The 25,018-nt window shown below is 49.9% G+C and overlaps 1 protein-coding gene across 1 annotated transcript in view; it reads right to left on the bottom strand.

Annotated features, from left to right (window-relative positions):
• Rgs6 (regulator of G protein signaling 6) overlaps positions 1-25,018 on the bottom strand; it is a 645,208-nt gene that overhangs the window by 11,124 nt on the left and 609,066 nt on the right. Inside the window, exons 14-16 of the mRNA XM_050164594.1 lie at positions 16,235-16,324; positions 12,626-12,679; positions 1,118-1,184 (exon numbers count right to left, since the gene is read on the bottom strand). Of these exons, the coding sequence (XP_050020551.1) occupies positions 1,118-1,184; positions 12,626-12,679; positions 16,235-16,324 (211 nt within the window). The remainder of the gene's footprint in view (positions 1-1,117; positions 1,185-12,625; positions 12,680-16,234; positions 16,325-25,018) is intronic.

Raw genomic sequence — 25,018 nt, 5'->3', positions numbered from 1 at the left:
CCCCCCCCCCCAATGTACACGGAGATCTAAGCTTTGGTTTACTCCAAATTAGGAAAAGGCCAAAGACTCAAGAAAACAGGGAGATGACTGTGTTGCTATTGGCAACAACTGGATGCTCCTGTTTTTCCAACAGGGAAGTTCAAGTCACCCTCGGCTATGACTACAGGGTGCTTGCAGCTAAAGCTTAGTAATTTGATATTATGGACAAGCCAACAGAAGAAGTCGCTTGCTCGGCAGTATGAGATTCTCCTGGGGACCTGTGAAGACTTCAGTGCTATTTACCCAAAGGCACTTATCTCCTGCACACTGGCTGGTGTCCCTAACTATATTTCCTAAGGCAGAGCCCAGCAGGCAGGGAGACAATTTCCTGATTTACCCCCTGCCCCCTGCCTCCCCAAAGCAGGATACTTCATGAATACCCGTGTCTACTTGGAGGCATACGAAAAGCAGGTAGTTCCTTTCCCGTCCCTCTCTACCACCTTGACTGCAATTCTGCACTGTATGAGCTAGGCATCTGGGCTTTCTTAACCTGGAAAAGGGATAGGCTAAGCAGCATTCTCAAGTGTCATCTGGACAGGACCAAACACCATTGAAATTCCTAGCTTCCAAGAACCTTCCTACTTCTCTTTCCCTGCAGACTCTTCTCTTATACAGGACTAGGAAGGTTTGGGTTTTCCTGAGGATTCAGTCCCAGGATTGCTAAGGGAAGGGTTCTGAAAGTCTTATTTTGAAGAGGAAACCTCAAGTCACTGCAATTGGACCTGAAAACACCCAGGAAGTTGTTGGATGTGGGTACCCTGAGACATGAACTGTAGGATCACTACCCAGGACGGTGTTTGTGCATTGCCTCCAGGACAAAGGACTCATGTTGGCATCATGTCTGGGATACTCAACTCCTTGTTTCTTAGGAAGAAAAAAAAAGCTACAGATGTCAAAAACAGGGATTCCAAGAAATAGGTGCCACTGATTGTCCGTAAGACCAACGCATGAGGACAGGAGCTCTGAGCAGAGCCAAGGCCACAGGCAGACAGACAGATTGTCTCTGCTGGACTGTGGACACTGTCTATGCAGAAGGATCCCCAAGGTTAGAGAGTGTACAGACACCGGGATCACTCACCCACTGCTGGAAGGAAGCCACCTCGGGGGTGAAACGCGGCGGCCATTCTGACGCGGCGCCAGCAGCACTAGGCAATTGTGTTTGGGGGAAGGGAAGTGAAGAATAACTCATCCAGCTGAAACCGTGAAGACCTGCGGCTTTAGAGGAGCCCCTGCCCAGACGCGCATACAGCCGAGACAGCCATGCAGCCCATGCACAGGCGCATGCAGGCCTGCAGCGTATGGTGACACATGAACCATACGCCGAACACCTGGGTGTGTGTCAAAAAAGCAGCGCACACACCTGGGTACACTCCCGGTCACATGTATGTGCAGCCGTGTACACCCGCGCGCATGTCCACAGGGCAGGCATTCACATAAGCATCTCATGCAAGATACATAAGCAGCTATGAGGTTAATGGCAGAGATTTTTACATCAGCTTCCAACCGTGCCAACATTTGACAACATGGCAGACTTGAAGCCTCGGCCTTCGGACGCATATAAAACAAATTCTCCTCGGGACAATCCATTTGTGTCACCCCTGTTTCTACCAACGCTACAAGCAGTAGGCGCCCACACCCCGGGGACCTGGTTTATGGAGATGTTTTGGAGCTTTCCCTGCCACTGGCTTCTGAGTCTTCCAACAGCCTTGCTGTATAATGAGTGCTTTAAAAAAATAGAAACCGCTGTTTATCTGGCAGATGGAGCAACTGGCCTTGGTGTGCGGTTGTATTGCTCAGGGTGGGTCCAGGCAGACAAGCAGCTGAGAGGTGAGTTGCTCTGGAAATGCGGCTGGGAGGGCTATGCTCAGAGGACTAGATTTTACAAGTTTCTAGGGGATAAAACCATTCCTGGTCTGTGTCTGGACTAGGAGGCATTTGAAGGTCCTGGGCCTCGGTGGCAGTCCTGAGGCCAGGTCTCGGCCACGCAGCAACGTTTTAACTGTGGCCCTTCCTACCTCTTGGGTTGATGAGACTCATAGCTCCAAGGCTTCCTGGGAAGCCCTTAAGAGCCACAGGAAATAGGTCACGTGCCATTGTCCCTCTCCATTCCCCAGGAAGGCAGATGATCTGAGCTAAGTTTAAAGTAGGCCAGTAATAAAAGCTCCCATGCACTGAGCTGTTACCATGCCAGCCACTGTAGGAAATGCACCTTGCATACAGTGCCACTTCCCCCCCCAACTATAAAATCAATAGATACCTACCTCACAGAATGCTGTTGCAAATGACATAAGACAGTAAACGGAGAACTAAGGCTGCGATTCTTGACAAATACTACTAAATAGTTGTCAAATGCGTAGGCTGCAAACAGTGTGCTGTGTGTAGAATTTATACTTCATCTCTTACTATTCTCTTTTACAGAGCGAGAAACTGAGGCTTAGACTATCTTCTCATGGTCACCCAACACAGGGGTAGAGTTGGAGGAGAGAACCAAAGTCCATCTCAAGCAATGCCCAGCCTGACAGGGTTAATTTAACGCCGTGAGTTCCCAGGCAATGGCAGCTGTCACTATCATAGTCTCATTTAGTGCCGACCTCTGCTCTGTGAGGCAGGGTTTGTTATGCCCCTCAGGTCCACGAGGGACTCTTCCAAGCTCTTACAACCAGTATCGGGTAGAGCAAGTGAGTGGGGGTTCCATTGTGGCTGCCTGCTTCTGACTCACTTCTGTCTCTGAATTCCTGTAAGCACTAAAGGGAGGAGGCTCTGGGGGAAGAAACAAGCAGGTCAACTGTGGGAGGAAAGAGACTGCAGGCTGAGCGTGTGGCCACGCTTCTGCCATTCAATCCTAGGTAGTTACTGCAGCTTCGTCGCAACCCAGCCCCTCCTCTAGTTAGGGACACCCGAAGAGGTAAGTGGGTAGGAACAGGAGCAGGCTGAGAGGTTCAGAGAAGCCAGGTGAGAGGGCCCAGCCTGGGGCCAAAGATACTCTCCTGCTGGCAAGACGCACCTCACCAGCCAGTCCTTGCCATCTCTGGAGCTCACGGTCCTAGCGGGAACCAGGTACCACACCTGGAAGAAGCTACTGAAAGGCAGGCCAGGGGCCCTGGTGGTTACCGCCCAACCCATACTCCTTGGTGGTCCTACAGACCTAGGAATTAGTCAAGAGAACTATGATTGAGGACTAGCAAATGATGGGCTCTGAAGCTCTGTATCATTACCAAGGAAACCTCCACCAAGTATATGACCTCTGGTCATGATCACCCACATAGAATAATGGTTGCCTCCTCTTCATGTTCTTTATGGATGCTCTGGAACCATATCGTAGCTATCACCCAGTACCAACTCTACCTGCAGACTACAGGGTTGTGCTTTTGGTTCTCGCTGGCTAGTCTGTGTGTTCAACAAGACATGGAGGGTCTACGAGCCTACTGTTTGTGGGAGAGATGACGATTGGAGGCAGGTGCCCCTGGATCCCTGAATCTCCCCGCCCCATACCTCCTAGGTCAAGGCCCCCTGCTGCTCCTGCTCAGGGATTTAAAGGAACATCTGAGAACATAACAATCACCAACCCTGTCTGAGCTTTCTTCTGCGTTAAAAAAAAATCTTGTTAAAACTTTGCTGACTTTCTCAGGATCGCCATGTTTAATGAGAGGCCTCAACGAATTTGAAAGCAAAAGATGAAGAGGGAAAAAGCCATGAGCTGTAATCACCATAATTACGCAATCCCAGGATGAGCTGAAAGCAGCCCCTGGTGAAGCTGGAGGGAGTGTCATCTACAATCGGGTTGGTTCTAGGACAGCTGAAAAGAATGTGACAGGAAAGCCCTTCCTTCCCCAGAGCCAGGTCTAAGATGGGCTCCCTAGGTGGGACCAGGGAGGAGGGGTGGGCAGGGAGGGCAGTCTTTTTCTGGTCCAAAGCCCCTGGGGGCATGCTAGGCTCCTGGTGCTATCTGCTGCCTTGCCTGGAATCCACAGTGGCACTGGGTGGAAAGACAAATGCTTTTCTGCTTTCAACAAAATACCCATTCTGATGGGAACTGTGACAAGCCATGCTTTCCAACCCAGGGCCGGGATGCTCTCTGCTCCTGACTGTGCCCAGCCCCCTGTGCCAACGAGCGCCTGTGCCCTTTGCCGGCTGACCTCCTTTCAGGCGTGCGGAGGAGAGAGTCCTGTTGCCCAGGGCTCAGCTGCAGCAGCAGCAAATGGTCAAGGTCAGCGAAGGGGAGAGGCGTGGAAGATGTAAGGAGGGCAGAAATTCTGGTGCTTGAATTTCCCCTGCTTTCTGTGTGTCGTGTTTACTTGCTATTTTTCCAAGGCAGACTCATGGATCCCTCTTCTCCGCTCTCTGCAAGCTCCCTGCTTATAACCCATTCACCTTTCCCACCGCTTGTAGACCACTGAATTAAACATGGCGAGACCCCTTAAGTAATTAGCATAGCCTGGGATTCCAATTGGAAGACATTATGGAATTTAGTGCAGAAAGCTCCTGTGCAATGTTCTTGACCGTGGAGCTTCTAAACGCTGTCAGAACATTCTCCAATGGGGTAGTCCTCCCCACGTCTTCTATCCACCTGTTCTACTTTACCCATTGGGGCAGTCTAGATGGCCCATTTATTCTGGGAAGCAAAGATGATCATCAGGCTTGCTTGAGGCCAGACACCCCTGCCCCTAAACACGGTTTCTCTGTGTAGCTTTGGAGCCTGTCCTGGAACTAGCTTTTATAGACCAGGCTGGCCTTCAATTCACAAAGATCCGCCTGCCTCTGCCTCCCTAGTGCTGGGATTGAAGGTGTGTGCCGCCACTACCCACCCCACATGGCCAGACATCTTTATCTACTCCTGTCTCCCTTGTCATGACTTTCACAATCCCTTTTTCTTCTGAATTTCTTCTGACTCATCAAAACCCTGGATAGGATATAGAAGGTCAGTATGAAGATGCCCAGAGCAGCACAAGGCAGGGAGCGCAGCACAAGGCAGGGAGCACTCCTCTGGCCTGTGATCATTTCCATTTCTGTTATCAGAGCCTCAAGCTAGAAATGATAGGTTGGAGAAGTGGGCACGAGTAAACATTAGTTTCGATCTTTGGGTTGAAATCTCACTAACAGGTTTTTTCTTTTAAATTTTTTTTTCCAGTAGTAGGATGTCACTAGGGTCACCCAGGAAAAGGAGAACAGAATGCCTTGCCAAATGTTGAACCAATGAGGCCCGCTCCTGTTTGAGACTGTGTTGCCATTGCTATGTTCACAAGGACAGGGCCGCGTTGAGGGAGAGTGGCAGACCCACTGCTGTTTGGGCCCTGTCTCATCTTCCCACCTACTAGGGAGCGACCTTGCAATGCCCCAGTCACCTTCTCTCCTTGGCTTTATGAAAGACACCTCAGCACTGAAAGTCCCTCTGCTTGCTCTGCTCTCCTTCAGTGTCCCGGGTGGCCATTGGCTTCCAAGCAGCATCCTATAGACTTTTCCTACAATGTGTACATCGTAGGTGTGCCCTCCTGCGACACTGCGCTTTCTTAACTACACGGCAACCTGAGACATCCTAGCTGCTTTAACAAAGGGAAGCACCTACCCCTTTGTTTTCACAGTGACTCATTTTGTCAGGGGTCGGGGGGAAGACCTGCACGTCTTACGGCCTAGCTTGCCAGTCCTCTGATCTTTACCTTCCCTACTTCTCTTTCAACTCTCCAGTTTGGACAACAGTGTGTCCAGTCTCCTTGACCTTGGGATAGGTAGTCTCGTCCTCTTTCCATGACCTATAAGCCTAGTAAGGTCTGGAAGTGGTTCTCTCTACTCTGTCCTGCTGACAGGACCAGGGCAGATTTGTCCCCTAAAGAGGCATGCACAGTCTCTTGAGTGATCTGCCTTCTCACTGGACAGATGGGAGCCCACGAGGTCCCCATGTGGCTGCATGGGGACAAGTGCCAGAGTCTGGTAGCACAGTGACAAGGAACAGGCTGGAAATCCCACAACCCCACTGGCCACTGCTAAAGCGGGATCACTTTCCAGCGCGATGACTTTCCTAAGTGGGGGTGGTCAGGAGGCAACAGGATGGCAAAGGGCTCAGGTCACCTCCCAAAATAGATCCCTGCCTGGCACATAGACAGTCTGCCCCTAGCCTGCCCACTGGGAGACTGGTAGGGAGGAGGTCTGGATCGAAATCAGCTGCCAGAATCACACAGCTGAGCCCTTCTGCCTCAGAGGACTCGGAGTTTCAGTTGGCTGTGCGGCACACTGGGGTCTGGGAAAGGCAGGAACAGTGATGGGGGTGCTGAGGGGAGGGAGGGCATCTCAGAGACTTGCTCACTCCAGTGTCCTGATGCTGAACTATACACACAGTTCTTCTCTGAACCGGTACTGGGTGGACAGGGCATTTTGTGGGGTGCTTTCAGTTGTCAGATTGTATCCTCAGTTGTAACAACTGGGGTTCTGGTGTCAGGGCCAAGGGATGAATTGCCCCCAGAATGACAATGAAACTCTGTATAGAAACAAAACAACCAAACAGACCCCGATGACGCTGATCAGTTCACCAGGGTGTTTTCCCTGCCTTCCAGCAGCCTGGCTGGTTCAGTCGCTTTTACAGCTTATGAAAAACAGACTTCTATGCTTTCAATTTTATAGCTACAACCTGTGTGCTTTACCACACTTCCCATGGGCCGAAACAGAAAGAGGACCGAGAATAGAGGAGACTTCGCCTCCCACTGACGGTAACAGTGACATCCTTGTCTCCCAGATCCCCTTACTCATCTCAAAGAGTGCTCAGGCCCAGGTTCCCCTGTCAAAGTACGGGGGGCATAGTGATGAGTCCCCGATGGCCACACTTCATTCTTGGTCTTGCAGTACGAGGTACCCCTATTTAGCAGCAGCAATACTGGGGACACTGTCCTCCCTAGCTGACCTGAACCACTTGCCCCCAGGCATCCCAACCCGAAGGTGGGAGTGCTGAGCTGGCAAGGCAAGATGGCACTGCTCCCTGTTCTCTGTGACCTCTGCCCGCTCTCCCGGCTATTCAATGCAGGAGTGAGCCATGGGTTGTCAGGGGGCCTGTCCTGTAAGACAGGGAGGCGTGGCTTCAGTCCTCCTGCTGGTGCCTGCCTGGGGTCTGTAAATACTTCTCCCATTCTAGCCACCGTTCAACTCCTAATCTCCAGGGCTGTCAGACACATCTGAATCAGGTAACTAATGGGACAAAAAGGCAGCTCCTCTCCTACTTTCGGGAATGATTCATATGGCTCAGGAGTCCCAATGTGGAGTGGGGCACACACCTGCAGAACATTCCCAACTAGACAGGAATGCCAAGGATTACACCAGTTCAAGTTATTATAAAGGGAAGGCAGGGGAGGGGACAATAGGTCTCCAGGCTAAGTCATTTGCCTGGGATCACACAGCAAGGCAGTAGCTACTCTGCATAGAGGAGGCCCAGGAGGCATTGAGGCTGCTCTGGGGACACAGACCTTCACTCCTCCCCACCCGTGTATTATGACAGCTGTCTCTAGCTACAGTATCCCTATGGTTGGATTAGGTGGGAGAGGCTGCTTCTAACGTCTGAAACACTATGATGCCAAAAGGACCCGAGGACTGTTTGCCATCAAAGGCAGTCCTGTATAGCTGTTTCAGTCGTCTCTAGAGACCTGAGAAGGTTTTCTGACCGAGGTCCAGGCCTTCCACTCCTCTGCTGAGTCTAAGCGTTTGCAGACTCATCCCCACCAGGCTGTTCCTCAGGAAATGCTGAGGCAGAAGGAAAACAGCCCTGGGAGAAAGTGGTGCAGTCACAGGGTCAACTGCCCTGGATCCCCAACCCTTCCAGAAGGCCCCGACCTGGAGCTGAAGTTATGTCCCTCAGAGCTGCCCAGAGTGAGGGCCCAGGGAGAGGCTGAGTCCTACATCCAGCAGGTTCTCTTTGGCTGTCTGTTGAGGAGGGAGGGAACAGGGGAATGACAGCTGGCTGACTCCCTGGCTTTCATCTCCACCTGACTTCCTCTACCCCCACCCTGCATTTCCTGGCAGGCAGGACAAAAAGCCCAAAGTCAGAGATGCCACTGGTCATGTGCCAAGAAGCCCTCTGCTTCCAGCCCTCCTGCTGTAGTCCAAAAAATACCATGGCACAGCCACGCTCCACATTCCTCACTCCTTCCCTGGCCCTGCTCGGGTACCTGTGTTCTGTCTTTGCCGCTCACAATTAGAACAGATGGAAGTCTTAAGGGGTAGCTGGAGCTTTAGTGGGGAAGGTAAAGGTGTGTGGCTGCCAGCTACACTGGGACCACCATTTTGCTCCACTCAAATGCCGCCACACTGAGAGGTCTTCCTTGATCCTATGTACAAGGGACAGGGGACTTTCTCTTCCTCCCCAGCTCAGAGTTCACACCAGATGGCTTCAGCTGCCATCTGAAAGAGGAAATGGCAGTGCCGCTGCTCTTGGGCTAGGGCCTCTTTGCTTCCTCTCACCCCTCCTGTCTCTCCAGAAGCCCCTGGTTCTTTATCACGGTCCTGCCCTGCGGAGATGTCAGCCTGCTGTCTGTCTATGGTCAGCTCTCAACATCAAAGTGAGATCAGTGTGAGGAGACTTTCTGGCCACCCACCCTCTTCTCTTCCCATGTGCTATCATCCCTCGACCACAAAGCCAGGAAGGCAGCAGAGTCTGGCAGGCCAGTGGGCCCTGGACAGTGGTCTGCATTTGGACATACCCTTCCCCTTCAAGGTGAGTGATGGGTTTCCCACCAAAGGAGATAGCACAAAAGGCAGCCCAGGCTCTGATGACTGACCCCGCTGCTGACCTCTTGACAACTGCCACCTTGCATGCTAGGGAACCTTGGCCAGATGCCTTCCACATGACATGGAATGGACCAACCTAGCAGCGATGGTCAGCCCAACAGCAGTTAAAGCGTGTACTGTTCCTGCAGAGGACTTGAGTTCAGCTCTCCAGTACCCACATCTGGGGTCTCACACCTGTCTGTGACCCTGAAGCCAAGGGATATGACCCCTTGGTCTGGACTTCATGGGCACCAGACACATTCCCCCAGTTAATAAAATAAAAACATGTAAGAGAGTTAGCCAACCGAGCATTTGGTACTGGCCACGGAAACCTGGACCGCGTCTCAGTTGATATGATACGTTAAGTGTTTGAAAAAGTCCTGGTACATTTTATTTAGCTAAGGCCCATTTTTGTCTGGCTTGGCACACATGGCCCTTTCTTTCTCTTACCTTGGAGTGTAGGACTCTCATCTTCCTGCTACTCAGAGCACGCTCCTGTCAGTAAGTCCCTAATATGCTGTCTTCTGAGCAATTCTGAGTTTGTCTGCCCCTTTCTTTGGTCTCTCTGCACCTTCTACCTTTGCTGTCTACCTCTCTTGGTTTCTAGACTTTTCTAAAACAGGTTCTTTTGGCCCAATTCCATGTTTGAAAGCCCTTTGAGGAGTTACAGTGTATCATGGTCCTCTCTGAAGCTAGAGCTCGTTGAACAAGGGCCCCGTGGACAGTGGTGGATTACTCACTGTGCACAGGCGGCTGATGGTAGAGGCCGAGAAAAGCCTGTGATGAATGGTCAGAGGGGTGCACACGGGGCTGGGCCCACCAAAGGGAGTTCTAAGGCAGAGTGCACTATTACAGGTTAGCTGCAGGCCACCCCGGATTCTCATCCACATTTGGTTCAGAACCCGGCCTTTGCTGTCAGAGAAGCAGGGTTGTAGGTAAACTATATGGTTCCAGTCTGCCAGATGACATAATGCTGGCACCTTAAAGCCCTGGGTGACTTCAAATGAAACTTCCGCCGGAGGGAGAAGCCCTCCCAGCACCACTTCGGATGGCCAGGCCTCTGCACTCTTAGAGCGTGGCCTTAGGAATGCCTCCATGAAATGCTCAGATACTCCTTAGGAATGGGTGTCTTTAGCCTCTGACAGACAGATCCCTCAATGTCATGACATGTCCTGAGACTTGGCCTTCTCTCTGCAGCTGTTCTTCCTTTATCAAGGAACGAATTCTCCAAGGGAGAATTCTGGACTTCCTGGACTCACAGTCTGACTAGGCTCTCTAGCCACTTGGATAAAATCTACCGTCAATTGATTAATTCTAAATGACATCAGCCCCATGCCCTTATTAGTGAACTGCTTTGCTTTTCCCTACAAGTTCTCCATCAGTGGTGAATATGGATGGTCTGCTTATCGATCTCAGGGACATGGAAATACTAAACCAGCCCTTTGTTTTGTTCATGGTAAGCAGAGGAAACACAAGAAAATCTTCCTTTTCTTCCTTCTCCTCCTCCTCTTTATGGATTATAAACCTTTTTCTAGAGAAGCTGAACACTTTGTATATCATATTCAGAAAGCAGGCATATTCATGGGTTGGTTATATTTGGTTAAAATACAGGGATGTTGAGCCCCTGAGTTTGAGTAGCAGAATCAGAGAGATGGTCTCTGGGGTTGGGGTGTTACCTATAGCTCACAAGGAGCAGGGAAGGGTCAGTGGCAATCCGCGGCTATCACGGAACCAGAAAGCCCGAATGTATCACCTAGTAGAGTCTTCCCTTCATGAAAGAATCTCCGGGAATTGCCTTTAAAACCTGGGGCCTTTTGCCACATAAATGCCTAAGTCTCAAGAGCTTGGCTATTTTTCTGCCAGCCGTTTCTTTGTGAATTCACATGGCATGCCAGCCATATGGAGAGGCAGGCGCGTTCCTGTTCTACTCATCAACAGACTTTTGAGGTCCACTGAGCTGACAATACTTCCGAGGTGAAGGGACACCAATAAATGCCCTTCACAGATCTTCACTGAGACTGTCTTTGCCTCTCCTGATACCCACTTCTCATGGGAAGCAACCTGAAGAAGCCTGCACGTCTTGTCCACATACCAGGTTTCCTCTCTAAACCTCGTCCTCGCTGTCTACCTAAAGAGCATGCACAGGGCTGTCCAAGCTCAGCTAGACCACAAAGAAAGCTCCCTTTTCTCAATTTGCACCTGAAAGTCCTGGTTGCCTCTATGGCTTGCTTTTAACTTGTCGGCTCAATCTCTAAACCTCTCCTATTTACAGCAGCCAGGCCACAGCTCAATACAGAAAGCCCCCCCGCCCCCACGCTTTCTATGAAGCCATTGTGGTGGCCTATGAAGAGGTCCAACGGGCCTGGCCTCTGATAGTGCATGTGTCACCTTCATGACCACATGGCCACAGCAAACCAGCTGTAAGGACAAGGGGCCAACAGGTCTCCCGGTCTGCAGGTTTTCTCTTGTGAGAAAGCCTACGAAGACAGAGAGGCGCTTCGCTCTTTTAATTGCCACCTACCTCCCTGAGGTGTTATGATGTATACATTTGGTGGATTCAAAATCACGGTTACATGTCGTTAAAACGCATCCTGCTACGACAGGAAAATGGCTACGTAGCTGTCAAACCAGGATTTCTTAGACTATTTAGAAAGCACTGAAAGGGCACTAATCACACAGTAGTCATGTTTTACAAGGACTTTGCTCTTCCACAGAGGTGGGGAAACAAGGCAAGTTAGCGTCGGTGGGTCCCACTCTTTGGGAAGAGCAAGGTGGCCAGTTTCCAAGTGCCCTGAAACTGCTATTTTGGTTGCTGATAGTTTGATATTAATAGTACAGGCAGGGTTCCGTGAACTCAATGGCTTCTTCTAGACCAGTCAGTATGCATCCAGTCTTAGGCTTGGAGAAGAAGCCACCATGGGAAGGGGTGATGTTTCTGCCCTGTGCCATGTAAGCCATGGCATAGATCCCATAGGGACCTCACGGACTGCTCTTACCTGCCTCCCTTCGTGTCGCTGCCTCACCAAGCTGTTGTGGAAAGGGGAAAGGCCATTTCCCTGCAGGGACAGGGAACCTCTATCCTGTCTGTACTCCTTTATCAGAATTAGGGACTGGGGAGATTGGTAAACCCTTGGCACAATTATGGGACTCAGTAACTGTCTTCCTCCCCAGGCCGCACTATGCAAATGAGGCTGACAAGGGACCTCAAGGGCTGTGGGTACTCATGCAGAGGCCACTAGCGCGCACACACACACACCAGCTGGACCACAGTGCCACACCCCATGCAGCGCGGTTGCTTCCTGCACACAGCAAAAGCCGCCTACACTGCAGCAACAGCAGCGACCCACACTATAACAGGACGGTCAGGGTTCACAGAGGGAAATTTGGATTTTTTTTTTTTTTTTGAGGCGAGTGATGGTTCTCAGCCAATTTGGTTCGTGGTTTGTTCCAAGGCCTTCTCCCCAGGCCGCTGTAGAAGATGCTCAGATGGCCCAGCCCCAGCCCCAGCCCCAGGAGCAGTAAGGGCCCTTCTTCCTCAGAGCCTCAAAAAGAGGCCACAGATCCCATCCTGTGGCCGGGCACAGGCTGGGCCCTGAGCTGTGAACCTTCTGCAGCAGGTGGGGAGCGGGGGGGGGGGGGAATGCTTGCTCTTTTTGCAATCCCATCCCTGGAAGAAGCTGCAGACACTGGCAAAAGAAAGGAGTGAGGGGAGAGGAGGGGAAGCACTGGACTCCCGCCCACCAAAAAAAAAGAAAAAAAGAAGAAAAAACAGGACAAAAAAGATCTGAAAACCCAAAACCAAAAGCGAAAGGAACATGGAGGGCAGAACACCGGCTGAACTTACCACACTGCGCGTGAACTTTTCTAGGGAAGTTCTACGACCTTGCTCACTTTCTGGCTTTAAGGGGGAGAAAAAAAAGGGGAGGTAGGAAGAAAAATACAGGGGGGAAAAAATCTTCAGCTTTCATGTGATTTCTAAACAGCAGCAGCCACAGCTAAAGAACAAAACACAAAAGCCAAATGCGGCAAAAGGGGCAGAGAGAAGCGGCCAGAGCTGTTGGCAGAGCTGATGAAGAGTAGGAAAACAGAAGCCCCGGAGAAACACACTGCCTCTCTGGCGCCCAGGGGAGTGAGAGGAGGGCCATGGGTGGTACTGCAGGGCCTTTGCCTTCTGGAGTGCCCTGGTGGCCATTCAAGATGGCTGCTTGTTACTCTCTCAGTTGGGCTCAGAAGCAGGGCCCTGGGTGGTTGTGGCCAGGAGGCCCCTGGGCCTCCGAGTGGTGACACAGAATAGACTAACTCTGAGGGCTATCCATGTATGGCGGTGCTGTGATCCCAATGGGACTCTGGAAGCAGCCAGGGCTGAGTCCTGAGTGTGGGTCTCTCTTGAGGATTTTCCTGCCTAGAGGAACAGCTGCTAACTTCAGCGCCTTCCTAATGATTTTCTGTGTCCTGAGAGCAAGCAGAGGCTACTCAAGTACTTTGCAATGACAAAGGGGGCTGAGGCCTCGGGAAACAAAAGCCTAGCTCTGAGCAGAAAACAGTTTCTCAGGTCCCAAGTGGTAACACTTCTAAGCTGAACTGGGGATGGCTTCAGGAGGCTCAGCATCCTCCTGGGGGAACTGTTAGTTCAGATTCAAGGAGCAGAGGCAAGAGAAGGCAAAAGCCAAAAATGTTCTACTACAGGCCTCTCAGGAGGAAGAGATATGGTGCCTGCCTGACCCTTTTCCCAAGTTTCCTACCCAAAAAGAATGGAATTCTATCCCAAATGCCTTTTGTCTTGATTTAGAGCCCTGTTTCAGCCTAAGGTTGACAAATTCAGAGGACACACACAGGCACACATGTGCGTGCGTGTACACACACACACACACACACACGACAAATGCAACTTGGGAACTGAAGAAGCAGCTAGCTGTCTGTGGGTCTAGAATGTGCTGGAAACGGGTCAGGCAAAGGCAGCCGTTTTTGGCATCCACCCATGCCCCCTACTGACTTAACCAAGCTCCGAAAGACAGAGATGAAGTTGCAGAAGGAAAACACAAGACAAATGACATGTGACCATAGAGTTGGGCTGGGCTTTTTTCTCAGATGGGATCTGTGGGATCCATGTCTGGTCCATACCCAGAGTCGGCTATGGAGGGGGACAAAGCTCAGCTCTCATCCTAAAGACACCAGAGGGCAGATATTGAGTCAAGTCAAGCAAGTTCTAGACCTGTTACTCTTATCCCCTGGCCACACAGTTGGGTTTCCTTTGAGCTGCTATGGAAACCCATCATCACCACTACATCACTGTCAATCAAAATCCAGTTCACCCTCCTTTAGAATCTAGTTCTCCAGAGCAACTCTCCTCTCCTCTGAGGATAGCAGAAAAGAGGAAGAGCCATTACAACAGAGCGTAAGTCAGAGCATAAATCTGTGCTTCTAGACTCTACTAGGCATGGCCCTCAGTTGAAACAGGAGGCCGATTCTTACTCTCTGGGGCTGGAGGGAGAGTGGAGATCTCACACGCCCTTATCAGAGGATGAACCGCAGCACCACTGGAATCGGAGGATGCTCTGGGCCTTCCTGAAGGTGCTGAGTTACAAGTCTGGTGCCTGGAGACTCTCAGGAAGACATGTCTGGGGAAATAACTGCTCCATACTGAAGAGATGAGCAGGTACCCTGGCTTTCTGCCAGAAGAACATCCTTTAATTTGAGGGCTGTGGGGTAACTACTGAGCTTCATTTGCAACCTTTCTCTCGAAGGGGTTAGTTGCTGCCCCTTCCCCTGGCCTCCTGCAGTTGGCTGCATTGGGAGGGATCTGCAAACTCAGCTAGTTTAGCCAGGTTCCTGGATTGAGGTGCATCTTCCCTCCCTACAACCTTGGGGAGACTAAATGGCATCTGACCTTTACTCTAAATGCTTATGTAGCTAGGCACAGATTGGTGAAATTGCTAGAGCCTTAAATGTGCCCTAACTGGGGTCAGTTTAGGGGACTTGAGCCTCAAGAAATAAAAATAAAATAAAATAAATCTTCCCTTGACTTTCTCCCATGAGACTTAGGATTTAAGTGACCAAAGTCTCTATGACCTTGATCTTTCTTCCAGTGCTTAAAAAAGTGGGCAGCAGAGCCACTTGTGTGTGTGTGGGGAAGTCTCATCCCCCATCTACAGGAACCCATCCTCCAAAAAGGGAATTGGCCAAAGGTTTCACATTCTCCATCCCATGAGCTCAATTCCAAGAGGGGCTTGGAAAGTAGCAGAGCTGAGCTTTTTTGACAGTAGAACTTCTGGAAGGTCTTTCAATTTTCTCAGAGTCTTAGGATTCTTAGGGCAGGGGGTGGGGGTGTAAGAACAAGAAGGTAGAAGTAAATGCTCTCCAGGACCCTGGAGTTACATGGTACCAATCAGATGGGCAGACAGGCAAACATGTGGTACAGTTGCCAGTACACAGAGAAGAGTGTGAGGCTGAAAGGTAGCCCAACAGAAAGCCTGCGGATGGACAACCGTGTGTTTGGGGACTAGGGTTTGGATACCAGCAGAAGAGAAGCGTGCGTGTGCGTGTGCGTGCGTGTGTGTGTGCAGTGAGAATGGAAGTCATATAATCTGGAGCAAGTCGAGTCACACTTGACCACACATGGCCTTCAGGTTGGAGCGGAAGTGTCCAGAAGGTTGGCGTGTTCACTCAGACCCTGCCTCTTGCCCTCCCCTTTCCTAGCCCATGTATCATTCTTGCATTCCTTCCCCACCCCTTCCAGGCACTCTCATCACCCGCATGCTGAGGGGCTACAGGCTCTGTGAACCAAGTCTCCAAGGGCTGTAAGAGCCATGATTTAATTCCAAGTGGAAGAGGAGGAGGAAGTGGTTGGGAGGTGGTTACTTTCTAGTTAAAGTAACCGGGAAAAACTTCAGAGAAATGGTGAGCCAGGCTCCAGATGAGAAGGGATCAGTGCCCTATTTTAGTGGTGATTCAGATGTCTGGTGGATCCGTTAAAACTGGCAAGACACTCTTTTCTGGGGTGGGGGGTGGGGTGTCCTGATCCTCACTTCATACGCTCCCTTTCTAGTCAGGTTGGAGAGGAAGGACCTGTTGGGAATGGCTGAAGGGAACTGGCAGTGAAAAATCTCTCTGCTATCCTAAGAGATTTGCTTGGGTCACTGCCAACCTGACATTCTGGAGTCGAGCCACTGTGGCAATGATATTTTGGTCACCCTCCTCTCACTGTAGGCAAAACAGGCAGACAGAGGGAATGGGAACACGGAGGCAGAATGCCGTATCCTCAGTATCGGGGGAGGCTGGGACAGTAACCTTCCTCACTGTTCTTGATTGGAGAGGGGCAGACAGAAAAGGGGAGAGAAGAAAAGAAAAGTAAATAAACAAAACCCAAGGGATGATATTCTCATTTTACACCAGCAGCAAGCAGCAGCGAGAGTCAACAGTGCTAAGAAAGACAAGCTTGCCCTTCCCAAGATACCTTCTTCTTGGCCAGCAACAGGTCCTGGTAAGCATTGGACCGCAGGAAGCGAGCGTAGCTGTCACTCTTCATCAGCTTGTAGATGTGCTCCTGGGGAAGGGAGAAGAGGAGGGAAAGAAAGAGCTGTCAGCTGGAGCTAAAGGACGCGACAATCCACCTGACCTGGGGGTGGGCTGCCACAGGAACCTAGGGACGTTTGAATGGAGCTAGGAAAACTCGCAATGTGTCCCACCTCTCCCATGACACATGTCAAGAAATAAACAAGCAAAATGACATTTTCTCTTACAGAGCAAGAGGTCTGTATCTCAAAGGATTTGTAATCAGGTCTTAGTGTCATGTTGGGGTATGCAGTGGTTAAAGCTGCAGTAGCAACAGTTGGAGGTATTGCTCCAAAACTGGGGAGACTCGCAAGGTAAATATGACGAGTGAAAACAGTGCTCCTCAGGTATACCATCTGATCTCATTTATAGAACAGTCTCGAAAGGACAGATTAGAGAGCTAGAGAACAGATTAGTGGTGGCCAGAAGTTAGGAGTGGGCAACAGGTGGTTAGACAAGGCAACAGGAAGGATCTTTGTGGTGACGGGTGGTTCTCTATCTTGGCGCATCTGCACAGGTGATACAGCTGTGAAAAATGAAGCACACACATACGCGAGTGCAAATACAACTGGCACACCTGAACAAAATCAATGGATGGTGGCGCCATCATTACAATACGTTACAATAATAACTAACTCTACTCCAGTTTTGCAAGATGTTACCACTGGGGAGCTGGATGAATGGTTCCATCTCTGTAGTCTTTAACCACTTTCCGGGAGTCTACAAGTGTCTGTAAAAAGCACAGCTTCAAAAAGTATCCTAGAGGGTGTGAGGGAGACGGTCCAGTGGATAAGAGCTCATGCTGTGCAAACACCAGGACCTGAGTTTGAAATCCCAGCACCCATGTAAAGAGCTGGGCACGGCTGTGGCTACCTACAAATCCAGTACAGTAGGGGGCAGAGACGGGTGGGTTGGATCTCTGGGGCTTGCTGGCTGCCAGCCTAGTTCTAGTATCAGTGAGACTCTGTCTCAAGGAAATAAAGTGGAGACTTAATAGAGCAGGATACTGGACATCCACCTGTGGCTTCTGCATGTGCACACACACATACACACACGGAAACAATATGATTGAATCGGCCTGTGTACATTAGGGCCATCATTTTGGTCTGGAAGGCGACCCTTCATGACTGGCTCATAGAGCATCTGGGCACATCAGGCCTACGGGTGGCATCTAGGAGGAGGCTACTGCTGTTGCTGCGTCCCCAAGGCTCTGAGAAGACCCACACCCTTGGCCCAGCATATGACCCCTGGCTTGCGACTAACTCCTCCAGGCACACGTTCTTTCTCACAGTCCATTCTTCTCAAAGGCAGGCAGTCCCGGCCTGCAAACAGAGAGGCATGGAGGAAGGATGGTTTGTCTATGGAGGTGAGCCTGTCTGGTCCAAGAGCAGTGCTACAGGGAGGGAGAGTGGGCCATCCAAGATGGTGGAGTATTAGTTGGCAGCTGGCATGGTAAAGGAAATTTTGTCCCTTATAGTGTTCCCTGCCCCCTTCAGAAAGCTGGGCAATGGCCTCAGTGCCAAAGGGAATGGAGTTCTGGTCAGTGAGGAGAGACAGCCCAGCTGGAAGTGAAGGCTTACCCCTGGGAGCCTCTTTCTGGCTTCTCTTCCCAGAGGACACCTTGTATGGAGGTGGCGGAGACCTCACATCAGTTGGGGAGGTCACTTTTTTTCTTCATTTTAATTATTTATTTTTATTTGTAACTGTTTTGCCTACATGTATGTGTGTGTACCATAAGCATGCAGTGCCTGGAGATGTCAGAAGAGGGCATCAGATCTCCAGGAACTGACAGTTGTGGGTACTGGGAATCAAACCCAGGTTCTCAAGAAAAGTATCCAGTTCTCTCTTTCTAGCCCTGAGGATTGGGGTAAGGTGGGGGACTGCAGGAGTTTTTTTGGGGTTGGGGTTGGCTGTAGCCTGGCTAGAGAATCCTGGAACAATGGCCAGACTGTGCCGAGACATCTCCCTACCCAGCATAAAAGACACATAGCCAAGACCCAGAATTAATCAAGGTGCCCATCAGTTTACGAACAGATAAAGGATATGTGGGAAATATATTTTACACACACACACACACACACACACACACACACACACACACACACACACACACACAGTCTTTAGCCTTGAGAAGGAAAGCTGCCCTTTACCAAGGTGTAGATGAACCACCTAGGTGAAATGCAATGAGTCAGGCACAGAATAACAAATTCTGACTCTGCTTACATGGGAAGCTAACACATCAGACTCATGAAAGCAGAGAGAGAGAGAGAGGGAGGGAGGGAGGGAGGGAGGGAGGGAGAGAGGGTGACTGCTTCCAGAGACTGACATATGCAGGGGAGGGAGCCTGGGGGATGCTGGCCACAGGAGACACTTCCTTTAGACAGGACGGATAAGTTCAGCATATCTAGAGTACACCATGGCTGACTACAGTTCATCACAGTATCTGGTCATTGTGAAATTTTGATTTGAAGTTTTCTTAATTAAAATAAAACAGCCTGTGGAATGATAACCATGTTAGATTACTTGATTCAGACATTTTCAGTGTACACACGTTAAAACATGTTTACACCATGAAAACAGATGACGTTTTACCTGTCAGTTATAAATAATGAAAAACAAAAATGAAAATGGAACAGAAGAAATACATTGGCTATACCAGGAATCTCTGCAGCCCATCCCCAGCAGAGCCCCAAAGGGTCCTGGGATCAGCTTTTTTCTTCCTAAGATGCCCCATATTTACAAAAGTTGGGTGGCCATATCACAGACATTGAGAGAAACAATAAATGGGACCTCCTGAAATTGAAAAGTTTCTGTAAAGCAAAGGACATGGTCAACAAGACAAAATGACAGCCTACAGAATGAGAAAAGATCTTCACCAACCCCACATCAGACAGAGATCTGATCTCCAAAACTACAAAGAACAAGAAATTGGTCATCAAAAGAACAAATAATGCAATAAAAAAAAATGGAGTACAGACCTACACAGAGAACTCTCAACAGAGGAATCTAAAATGGCTCAAAGACACTTAAGGAAATGCTCAACATCCTTAGTCATCAGAGAAATGCAAATCAAAATAACTCTGAGATTCCATCTTACACCTGTAAGAATAGCCAAGATCAAAAACACTGATGACAACTTACGCTGGAGAGGTTGTGGGGTAAAGGGAACACTCCTCCATTGCTGGCGGGAGTGCAAGCTGGTACAACCCCTTTGGATAACAGTCTGGCAATTTCTCATAAAATTATGAAACAACCTTCCTCAAGACCCAGCAGTACATGTGCTCAACTATGTTCATAGCAGCATTGTTTGTTATAGCCAGAACCTGGAAACAACCTACATGCCCCTCAACTGAAGAATGGATAAGAAAAAATGTGGTACATTTACATAATGGACTACTATACAGCAGAAAAAAATAATGACATCCTTATATTTGCAAGCAAATGGATGGATCTAGAAAATATATTGAATGAGGTAACCCAGACCCAAAAAGACAAATACCATATATACTCACTCATAAGCTTTTAGACTTAAAACAAAGAACAAAAAATAAAAACAACAACAACAAACCTGCCTACAATTCACAATCCCAGAGAACCTAGACAACAATGAGGACCCTAAGAGAGACGTACATAGATCTAATCTACATGGGAAGTAGAAAAAGACAAGATCTCCTGAGTAAATTGGGAGCATGAGGACCATGGGAGAGGGTTGAAGGGGAGAGGAGAAGGGAGGGGAGCAGAGAAAAATGTACAATTTAATAAAACCAAAAAAATAAAAAAAAATCAAGTTGGGTGGTATTCTCACCAATGGAAAGGGACAGGCAAAGAATGCAGGGGAATTGCGGCTGCTTTGGAGACTGTGTTCTCAGTGAACAACCTTAATGTGAAATATTTTTCAGAAAACCTCACAGAACTATCCAGCCCCGCCCCTCCCACACCAGTTTAAGTCCCTGGATGATAGGGACAGTGTGTCTTCATCTTTTAGAGAGGCATCCTGTCCGCCACAGGGTCAAACATTTGGCTGTATTTACACCATGCTGTGGGTGGTTTGGCTATAGCTTAAGCATGCTTCCCCAAGGCTCAGAACCCAGTTAGTGCCTGTAAGAAAGCTGGGTTCTCACCCCCTCTCTCATCATGAGCTCTCTCCTGACACACACTCCCTGCCATATTGAGACATAGCAGGAAGGCCCTCACCAGAGCCCCAACAGATAGGGTTGCCTGATCTTAAGAATTTCAGGCTACAAAACCGAATCAAATACATTTTTTTTCCTGCTTTGCGACACACGTATTCTTGATTAGTTTGTTATAAAAACAGAATACACGCTAATGCAGGGTTTTCTCGTTCACTAAAATGCTTGCTTGAGTTTAATGCTCAATGTTGCTTTAATTTATGAGTGGCCTAAGCAACTACTTACTTGCTCTGTCTGGGAGGAGAGGATCATATCCTCATGAAGCGCTGTGAACCTCTGAACCTCTTAGCACAAACACCCTTCTCTTCCCCAGAGCCTGGATCTGGGGTGTCATTGGTCTTGGTTTTTGTCCGATATCTCTAAATTGATTTACCTGCCACGCACTGCACCCCCCGTGTCTGCGCTCTGTGCACTGGCACCCAGTTCCTGAGCTTTGGGCAAGGGGGCTGGAGGTTAAAATACACAGACACACACAGACAGAGAGACAGCGACATGGGTCATCCTCGAATTCCCCAAGAATTCCCCCTTCATTGTGTCCAGGGGAAGCTTATATAAAGATCCTTAACTGCCCCATCCAAACCCACCAGAAACCCCTCTCCTGCCATCAGGAACTCCTGTGGGTCTTGTGCTCAGAGCAGCTGTAGGCACTCAGATCAGGGAAAAACAAGTTGTTTACAAGAAATTCAGGATCTGGGGTTTCACTGCTCCCAACATCTCCCCCCCCCCTAAATTTTTTTATAAAGCAGAAGACCCTCCTGACCACACAGCCTTTTGGTTTCTACTGATTCACTTTGGCCAGCACTCTATTGAACCTGTACTCAGAGTGTCAGCATCTCCTCAGGAGAATACTGGCTTTTAGGGAACACAAGAGAGCAACTTAAGCCTGTAAGACAGGTAGATCCAAGTATCCCAGAGACTGTTGGTTCCTCATACTATTTCCCACACACCCTCTTCCCCTCAAGTCAACAGAGGTGTGTGACCATTTCAGACTCGGGACTTTTAGGAGTGGCTTTGCCATGACCCCAGGAGCACTCAGAAACCACCGCTCCTTCAGCAGTCTCCTAAATAACATACCCCAGCTGCCATACCCCCGTGGCACATTCATTCTTGTCAGCTGAGTGCATGAAGTGGAGGGGAACTCACGAAAGCAGGCTTGCTGCTCTGCAACCACTGAAGGGGCCCCACTTAAATTATCTTCAGGGGAGAGGTGGACGCTACACCTCCCCACCGAGCTGGAAGGTGGGGGGGGGGAATCCCGTCCTGGCCGGTTGCCCCGGGCTGGGACAGAGGTCCAGGCCAAGGGGCCCTAAGGCCCATGCTGGAAGCAGGCCTAGCATTCTTGCCTCGTTGGTCCTTGAGGCAGGCCCCGGGGTTTGCATGCGTTGCAGCCCCTCAGCGCCCGCTGCCTGACTGCCTGGAGCCGCTTGACCATGGAGCCGCAGCCGCTCACACCCCACTGCAACATTACAGGAGGTCTCGGGTATTTGAACCACATGAATATCGAATAAATCCTTAGGCTCTCATCGTATGTGGAGACAAAAACAGAACCTCCTTTCCAAAACATCAAATCCTTAAGCCCATATTTTAAAGTCAAAATACCTTTCTTAGCAGTTCCTAGAATCAAATGTCTTTCTCCAGACCAGAACACAAAAGACAACACAGTCAACATATCACACATCTGTACACATTTTTTTTTTTGATTTTTCAAGACAGGGTTTCTCCGTAGCTTTTGGTTCCTGTCCTGGAACTAGCTCTTGTAGACCAGGCTGGCCTCGAACTCACAGAGATCCGCCTGCCTCTGCCTCCCGAGTGCTGGGATTAAAGGCGTGCGCCACCACCGCCCGGCTCGCATTTGTCTTTTTAAGCTATATACTTTCTATCTTTTCCCAGTACATACGTCCCCTCCGGCCGGCACAGCCCTGTCCATTTACCCCTCTTTCTCGGTTGAACTTCACTTGCTGCCTGCATGACGCAGAGACCAAAACCGAGCGAAGGACGTCAGGATTAACACATATACCCCAATCCACTCTCACCTTCTGAGGGCGACCTCTCAGCGTTTCCTAGTTCCTGAAATCTGGGTGGAACCTCCAATTGCTGCGCCCCGCGCCCCCGTGTCTGCGCTCTGTGCACTGGCACCCAGTTCCCAAGCTTTGGGCAAGGGGGCTGGAGGTTAAAATACACAGAGAGCCAGCAACGCGGGTCATCCTTGAATTCCCCAAGAATGCCCCCTTTATTGTGTTCAGGGGCAGATTATATAGAGATAGCCACGCCCCAGCCAAACCCACCAGAAACCACTCTCCTGCCATCAGGAACTCCTGATGGTCTCGTGCTCAGAGCAGCTGTAGGCACTCAGATCAGGGGATTACAAGAAATTCAGGACCTGGGGTTTCACTGCTCCCAACATCTGCCATTACAATCGTAGGTGCAAATGTTAACTCTGAGTAAAGATGACTTACTGTTTTTTTTTCTTTCTTTTTTAAAAAATGAAGTATCATCTCTGTCTGGATAACAGAGCTGGTGGCTCCTGAGTCATCGGCAAAGGCCTGTCCCAAGATCTGGACCCTCTCCAAATCCAAACAATGCATCTCTACTGCTGCTTCTGGCTTCTTCTGGGAATCTAAATGCTGAGGCTATGCTTTGCAACCCTCTGCTCCCCGCAAGGCAGGAGGAGACCTCTCCTAACCCGGCCCTTCTGACCTCAGCCACAGACTTCAACCCGGATCTACTTAATTCCTATTCCCTCAGTGCAGCCAGGAAAAACCTGGGTTCATCAACAAAACTGACCTTGTCACCTGAAACGGAGCAGGAAAAGGAAGGTGTTTAAACATTTAATCATGGCTTCGTTCACCAGATATTATTGAGCATCTAGTAGACGCCAGGCGCTGAGTCTGACTGTGAGGTTATAGTCTGACTAAGACAAAGAGAACTTAGCATCTATAGACAAGAGGACTCTCCACCAAGACGCACATAGCCATTTGAGCAAAGGCCTGCAAAGGTGTCCAAGTACAGCCACTATGCTTGGGTGTGGCTGGGGCTGAGCGGATCTTCCTGGGTGGGGAATGGTGGGCCATCGACTGGAAAATGACTCCCCAAGGTAGGAGGGTCTGAGCAGACACTGAGAAGGTGTGTCTTAGCTCTATAGGAGCCAAGGGGAGGGGATAGAGCCAGTACAGAATGATCCCACAGAGCAGGCAGACAGTAGGCTATGGCTCACTCTCCAAAGTGTGGACACCACTGTTACCTTCTCTAAGTGGCCAACTCCAAAGTCACACACCCAGGCAAGGGCAGTGTGAGGGAAGGGTAGCTGCCATGGGCTTGCTCTCTCTTATACCTTTTTACTAGCATTATGAAGCCTCAAATCACCCTACATGAGTACGTAGAAAGAGAGAGAGAGAGAGAGAGAGAGAGAGAGAGAGAGAGAGAGAGAGGTAGCCCTTAGCATCCTAGCATTCAGTTCTGACAAAACCAGGCTTTTGACACTCTGCAGGTCTCCCAGGCCGCCTTTGGGGGTCATAGCGCCAGCTTCCCTCTGGCTTGAGCCTGGCTTTCCCACAGCCTAGGGATTTGGTGACTCCCTTGTCCTGTTCCTCCTCCCCCAAACAAAGAAATGTTGCCTTTGATGTCAGGAAAATGTGTTCCTTCCAGCTTTGTCTAGGAAACACAAAGACAGTAAACAGAGGGTGGGTGAACCCAGAACTGAGATTTTTCTGGGAATAAGAATTAAGATCAGACTCAGGGTCTCTGGCCATTTCCCAAATGCAATGAGTTTATCACTGCCAGGGACAGCAAGTGGACAAAGCTCTTGGCAGTGACCTCTGCTGATTTATGAAGGGTTCTGGTGTGATTTCCCTGCTCTGCCGACAACTGGTCCTAAGGGAAATGTGTATCTCCCTCCGCAAAGTGCGAGAGAGCCACTGGCGACTCAGCCAGATCCTGGGTGTGGAAACAGGGGCTGGAGAGAAAGAAATCTGCTCCTTTCTTCTTTGCCTCTTCTTGCCTTCTGTCTGGCCCTCACTTCCCTCTTCTTTCCCTCCACCTCCCTCGGTCTATTAGGGAGACTCCATGGCCATGCCTTTCCCCGGGGTCACCCTGAAGGGAGGACAAAAATGGCTCCAACTGTCTTAAGAAACCAGGGCTTTAGGACCTGAACTGCACGGGTGTGTTAGCCACACACTTCCCAGTGCTGGGAAGGACTCAACATCCTCTGATGAACTGCATCCCCTTCATTTTCCCTCCCTGGGCCCTCTGCTTGCCAGGAGGATGGCTGAGGTCAGAAAGAGTCTAGGAAAGATGTAGGAGCCGGGGTGAGCAAGCGAACCACACTGTCTCCAAATCAATATTTTGCTGTGCTGGCCTTCATTTGGAAATGTCCTCTTTTTAGACAAAACACTGAACCTCTGGTGAGGTGGCTGTGTGTGTGTGTGGGGGGGGGCACTCACATGAATGTCCGAGGCCCTGGGCTGCAAGCATGCGAGAGCAGCTGACCCTCTTAAGAA

This window comes from Alexandromys fortis, unplaced genomic scaffold, assembly GCF_014885135.2.
Source record: "Alexandromys fortis isolate MF-2015 unplaced genomic scaffold, M_Fortis_MF-2015_v1.1 scaffold_159, whole genome shotgun sequence".
NCBI lineage: Eukaryota > Metazoa > Chordata > Mammalia > Rodentia > Cricetidae > Alexandromys > Alexandromys fortis.
This window is presented reverse-complemented; position numbering and strand designations above follow the sequence as displayed.